This window comes from Pundamilia nyererei, unplaced genomic scaffold (assembly GCF_000239375.1).
Source record: "Pundamilia nyererei isolate P.nyererei 1_Seehausen unplaced genomic scaffold, PunNye1.0 scaffold00075, whole genome shotgun sequence".
Classification (NCBI taxonomy): domain Eukaryota; kingdom Metazoa; phylum Chordata; class Actinopteri; order Cichliformes; family Cichlidae; genus Pundamilia; species Pundamilia nyererei.
The window spans coordinates 269,791-276,711 of NW_005187476.1; the positions used below are offsets into that span (position 1 = coordinate 269,791).

General features: G+C 39.0%; 1 protein-coding gene across 4 annotated transcripts in view; it reads right to left on the minus strand.

The window, feature by feature from the left end:
* The window catches only part of rptor (regulatory associated protein of MTOR, complex 1), a 185,665-nt gene that overhangs the window by 114,414 nt on the left and 64,330 nt on the right, over window positions 1-6,921 (minus strand). For all 4 annotated transcript variants that reach the window (XM_005737332.2, XM_005737331.2, XM_013911928.1 and 1 more), the window contains exons 5-6: window positions 1,824-1,982; window positions 60-206 (exon numbers count right to left, since the gene is read on the minus strand). In XM_005737332.2, the coding sequence (XP_005737389.1) occupies window positions 60-206; window positions 1,824-1,982 (306 nt within the window). The remainder of the gene's footprint in view (window positions 1-59; window positions 207-1,823; window positions 1,983-6,921) is intronic.

Below are 6,921 nucleotides of genomic sequence, written 5' to 3' on the forward strand. Positions count from 1 at the left end.
TTTTCCCCCCAATTACCACCCTGCTACCAACTCGTTGACGCTGTGCGTTTTTGCCTCACCTCCAGCTCCTGCTCTCTCTGCAGGGCAAACTGTTTGAACGACTTGACGATGATTCCCGCGTTGGAGCAGTCGTACACAAAAATGGACGGGCTCCCCATCCACGTCTGCAGGTCGTAGATGGACAGCGGGATGTACTGGGTGTAGTTCTGAGAAAGAGAAGGCAGGAGGGGATAACGTCAGAGTGAGGAATTGGAGAGAGAGGTGCATCATGTTATTGCTGATAACTCACTTTTATAGATTTGTGTTTAATTATTAAGCAGTCATCTGTTTGATGAAGAGTGCGAGCAGACGAGCGAGAAAAAGAGAAAACCGGAGTGAGGCAGAGGAAAAATGGGGACGATGGGAACATAGACCGAGGAATATAAATCTAATACCCATGGTGCAATAAAGGTGCTCTCCCCTACACTTATTGGAAAATTTGGTTCTTCGCACCTTCTGTGATGCCCGTGTCCACATCAAATCCCCCACTGATGTCCTGTTACAGCAGCCAGCGACACTGCAGCTTCATTTTATAGGATAAGGAATACCGAATAAAATGCGAAAGAAAAGAGGGAGAGGACATTAGGCCCGAGGGTACACTGAGGACGTGGAGCCAAACGCTAGCGCTCGACAGCAGCGGTGCATCATTGTAAGTGGGTGCTTACTTACAGGACAAGATGATGAACAACTCCAGATTTTATATCTGATTCCCCAAAGTCAGCGAGTCTGTCCGCATCAGTGCGATGCTGAGATCACAGCAACCAGGTGAGATTTGATTTAATGTCTGGTTGTCAAGTTATTTTCTGACTGCAAGAATGTTCCAAGAAACTGAAAACATCTTTTTTTTTAACCTGCATTTTAGCCACAGGAGCCTCGGTCCACTTTAAGCTTCTAGGTGAACACTTCAGGAGTTACTACTCCAAAGTGCTTCAGTTACACAGGCTGACTGCCAGCAGTACCATACTGACTGATCCAAAACAAGTATATTAGCTACTAAGATGCATGCAGCATCTACTTATACCTTTAGATACAAATTCACGGTTTCTGTCTTTATGCAGAAACTTTTAATTGCACTACAATGACCTGTGAGATATTTGGACTCCTTCATTTACGACAAATGACTGGACTACATCAAAGTACATTTTTCCTGTACCTGTGGTGCGTGACAGAGAGCCACTTTGCACTGGAAAAACAAACACAATCGTCACTCATCATCTGGACCAACTGCCAGATGTTGCTCTGTGCGCCTTTGTCTAATTCCTGAAAATAAACATCGGTGTTTCTAAATGAACGATCTCCAGCACCTATTGCCAAAGCACAAGCATGAAATGACATAACGGGACGTTTAAAGACTGATATAGAAATGCTGAGGACACTCCACGGGTACATAAGAGGATGATCTTGAATGGGAGATCACCCAAAATTAAATCACGTATAGCCTTTTGATTTTCACAGTTCCTCATACATCTTATTAGGTCCAAAAATGAACTATAGTTGAAGATGCAAATGGCCTGTCTGGTTATTTGTGAATAAAGTAATGCAGGGATTATGAGCTCTGCTGGAGACTAAACAGCATTAACTCCAATGAAAGCATGTGAAAACATGTTTATTTTACTTGGCTTTGGTTTAGTGCACGTGTAAGCACAGCCTGCGACAAATAATCAAGTCGTCCTTGGAAATGACAGCAGTAAACAGCTAACACCATCATGGCTTGTGAACGTGACAGTGTAGGTCTGATTAGAAAAATCTGTGAAGGCCCGATATCGTCTGTGCATGTGTGGTACCTTATTAAAAACCCAGATCTCTCCATTGACAGTAGGTCGTGGCACGCCGTGGCCGTTGTAGTGGAAGAGGACTCGTTCTTCCTTGGCATTGCGTCTGAGTGACGTGCACAGTTTCTTCACTTCATCCACCGTGGGGTCCAGGCTCTGCTTGTAACGGGCCTGAAAGAGGAGGGAAGAAAAGATGTCACAATGATTGATGCCTTAGTCACATTGGGAACAAGGACACTGCTGCTCTGCGTTTTGTTTCGGGCAGGGAGATGTGCTGCATTTATTTTTTTCTTTCCTTTGCAGTTCAGTAGTCCTGCGTCAGTCTAACTTTCTTTGTTTTCTTTTTCTTTGATTCAGCAGCACTCACAGGCCCTTGGTTTTGAACAAATAAACAACCACATTTTGGTTATTCGCTGTTTTGCTTAGCTGGGAAGTAAAAAAAAATTCTGCTTTTGGTGTATGAAGCACTTATTGGTCTGTTCTGAAATATATATATATATATATAGATAAATATATATATATGACTGCATCAATTTTTACAGTGTGTCCCAGCACAGGACACTTCTTTAAATTCTCTCCATATCAGGCGACGGAGCAGACTAAAAGGTATGGCAGCTGATGTGCAGGTTGGACTTGAGAATAATCTTGCAGAACATTTTCAGTCTAGCTTTAAACTGTGCAGGAATGTGGGGGGATAATGTGCACCTGTAATGTCCAAAACAAGTTGTATTGATGCATCTTTCTGTGAAGCACTTCGAGTTGCATCGTTGTGGGACCGTGGTCTATAAATAACCTTTTGAGATCTGTTGACTGATGTTTCAGGAAGGATGAAGTTCACCACTCTGCTTTATTCCATCAGTGAGAGTGGCTAAGATTGGAAATTATTTTCTATGTGAAACATAAACCAAGAAAACAAAACAAACAAGAAGCACTCAGAGAGCACAAACCTTCGCCAAGGCAGCGTCATCTCTGTGCAGTATTTGCTTTTAAGGCAACAGAAGTTTATTTTATTTGTTTTTTTAACATACTTCAAGTACTTATGTTTGTAGTGCAGTAAAAACAAGTGCAAAGTGCAGGCTTTTCCTATTTGCCCTGTCGAACCCCATTTTAATATACAATTACTTCATTTTAAGTTTTTATTTTTATTATTTTCCCTTAAAGTGGATGTAGCTCATGTGTGGCAGTTATTTATTTAAACAGTTATAACCTGTTACGGTAATGTACATAACAAAGCTATAAGAAAATGAATCAACTACACTCCTGTAACCCATTGTCATTTAAATAGCTACATGTAGCATTATTTTCACTTTGACCTTTGGCTCTACTTACCTTAAAGGAGAGCAATATATTAGCCAATAAATCATTATGATGACCTTGATGGGATTGAGACAAATTTCTATTGTTTATTAACATGACCTCACTTTACACCCCTACAAAGTTCTATCGAAGTTTTATTCATTCAAAACTTTTCAAGCTTTTAAAAACAGAATGACAGACACACACATGCAAGCACCACCAAAACCTTAACCTCCTTGTTGGAAGTTAATTTGGATTCCTAATAATAATAATAATAATAATAATAATAATAATAATGATGATGATGATGATGATGATACAATAGACTGAAGGTTTACAGAAGGACTGACGAATCCACTTATCCAAAAATACAGGCAGCTGCCAGTGCAACCCCTGAGTAAATGTTATCAAATTGAACATAACATATGACATCTTTCGTGTTATCGTTTTCACAAGCATATCACCGATTTTGGGACTGATCCGAGATTTTTAGTAGATGCACCTACTGCATGGTATGGCTTTAGTGCACAAGTGCATTGAATCAAGAAAATTAAATGAAATTCAGTTTTTATTTACATAGCACCAACTCTCAAAATCAGTCCCCTCAAGGCTTACATACTTAAACAGAAGCTTACTTGTGTTCATTTTAATTAGAGATATTCTTATGATCAACAACTAGTAAACAGGATGAGAACCAAACTGTTCAAGGACAATGTGTCTTACACTGCAGTCAGGTTTAGACTTTTAGTAATAATTATCGAAGATGAACTGAACTCCATGTAACTAAGAAGTAAAGACGCCATGTTTCATTCAAGCGCTCTGAAAGGGAGAGGAACACTGGAGAAATGTAAAAGAAACTCTGCAGAGCTCACAAGGGCACAAGCGATTAAGATCAACTTCCTTTTTCAACAAAGTAGGTGACCTTGAGTCCACACTTCAAAGTCCACATTCTCCACAGCAACTTCATACTCATTTAAAAGTGCAGGAAGTCTTTCTTTTATTTCATAAATCTGCAGTTTGAGTGTTTCTCTATGTATATTGTGCAGTCTTTCCGCTCTCCTCTCAGACACAGAAACGTGTTATAAAAAGGAAAAAAGAAAACTGGAAAATCACACACGATAGTATTTATCATTTTAACTGAAAACAAATCAGTGAACAGTGGACGAGTGAAGAAAAAAGGATGGATATTATTCTGCAATCATCTGATTTCAGAAAATCATTTGGTCCTCAGCAAGATTATTTAAATACAACCTCAGATGACTTATTATGGGATGCCATTATTTAATGAAAACTAAGCCAAATTGCAAAAGCAAGCAACTAAGAACTCCAATGGTTCAGCAGCTTTTAGAGCCACCTTTAACAGCAATAACTTGAAATAACTGTTTTCTGTAATGACTATCAGTCCCTCGCATTCCTGCAGATGAAACTTTTACCCACTCTACTTCATAGCTCTGCTTCAGTTCATTGAGGTTTTTGGATATTCATTTATGCTAAGCTCTCTTAACATCCTGCCACAGCAATTTAATCAAGTTGAAGTCTGGACTTTGACTCTGATTCTTTTCTTTTTCAGTCATTTTGTTAAAGATTTAATGCACTGCTTGTGATCTGTGCTATGCTGTGGCATGAACTAATTTCATCCAAGCTGTAGCTGTCAGTGAGATTACATTTCACTCTAGAATATATTGGTATACAGAGGAATTCATGGTTGACTCAATTTTAGCAAAATGCTCAAGTCCTCTGGTTGCAGAGCCAGTCCAAATCACCACCTCTTCACCACCAAACATGACTGTTGGTATGAGGTGTGTGTGACGATATAACTGTTCCTGAGGTCCCGTGGTTCGTTCAGATGCAACTTTGCAAACCTAAGCCATGTTACGAATGTTCTTTTAGAGAGAAGATGCTTTGTCCTGGGAAACCTTCCAATATTAATGGCAGACTGGTGGCTATCAGGTGCCAAAGCTGTTGATGGAGAACTAACATCAACAAGTGAACTGCCAGAAAAGCAAAATGAATCCACGAAAACTGAAGAGACTATTTTAGGTAACAGTGAGCCCAGCGGGGAGAGACTCTAATAACTACACGTGTTAGTAGATTTTCACGTGCTGTTTTGAAGAGGACACAAGCTTAAGAAAGACCACGTTCACATTTGAAAATACCAGACCAAAAATAAGGATCTGAATCAGCTGACAAGTGACTAACCAGCTGGCAGACCAAAGACAAGCATCCAAAAACCGTACTGACTCAGACAAAGACGTTTTTGTTTTGCAAGAAGCCAAACGCCTAAGAGAAGTTTTCACATTTCATATTATCGAACAATAATAATTTCAGCTAAACAAAAAAAAGTATGCACGAAGTGCAACGCTTATAGAAGTCTTGTGAAAAATGGTCTTAACACAGTGAATCACAGAAGGCACAAAAGCAAGTGCAATTTGTGAGCAAACAAGGAGGCTTTTACACTTCTGAGTGTGAACTTCAAACAAGCTGCTGATAGCAGTAAGTGTATGAAACATGACATATATAGTACCAAATCTCTTGTTTTTTGAATAAGGCGCAGTCACAATAAGAAAACAAAAGCAGGAGATACAATTCACAAACAAAATAAAAGCAGAACACTGAGTTTGAGATGGTGTTGCTGCTGCTTCACTGCTGTCAACTTGTGTTTTTTTTCTGCCACCTCTTGCTTACTTTAGACCACACTTCACTGGGCTGTGTCATTTTGCAGGAGCAAACCAGCGTGAAGCTCATGCCTGTGTGGAAAAGGTACTCAAGAAACTTTAAAAGGACTAACGATAGGAGACAGAGGACATGTGCATTGTTGGCGCTCCTTCAGCTCATTAAGTGAAATGTTTGTGTGCATGCATGAAAGGACACAGAGGTGTCAACTAGTTATGCAACAGAAAAGCACCCGTTTAGACCAGTCTGAATCATTATCACACTCACCAAGGTCCTTCTGTTACACAACCAACCAGCCGTTTATCAAACAGCCAAATGGCTTTGAATCACAGAAGAAGTCACATTTCAACTTTAACTTCTTGCGAAATTTACAGCTGACAAAACAAAAACCAAGACACCAAATCAGATCTGCACAGGGTTCATTTTACCAGCTCACTGATTTAAGATCCTCTTCACAGAACACAAATATCAACTTTTAATTACTTGATATTAAAAAATAATACTATTTTTCAAAACAGACCTATACAGAAGTCTTCATTATAAATATTCTCACAGTATTTATTTCATATTCCACCACTCATTCTGCCAGTTTTCTATTTGGCCCCACAACACTTATGTCACTCCCTCAATTTGTCCCGTATACCAAGGCTACAACTTACCAAAGCATTAAGGGTTTGATCCCAACCTGGATTCATGGCTACATGTCAACTTCTCACTTTCCATCCTGCAAAGTCACTATCTAATAAATGTAAAAATAAAAACACTACATTCATGCACTGATCGCCACCTTTAAAATTCAGTGAGCAACCATTAAATTTTATTTTGCCTTCAGCATTAATCTGCAGCGCCTGACGCTTAAAAATATATAGCCAAATAATTTTCCCCAATCACAAGATGCAACATGTATCTTAATCAACCAAATGTCATCAACAGAGATCAAAGAAACTGCAAAAAAAAATAAAAATAACAGTACAGCTTTGCAGTAGAGGTGGGAATCACCATACACCCCACGATATGATATTATCACAATACTTAACGCACGATACGATATTATTGCAATTTTTTTAAAATATTTTGCGATATTCAGATTCTGTACATAAAGGTAAACTTTATCAATATTCATTTTATCTAATATCAAAGT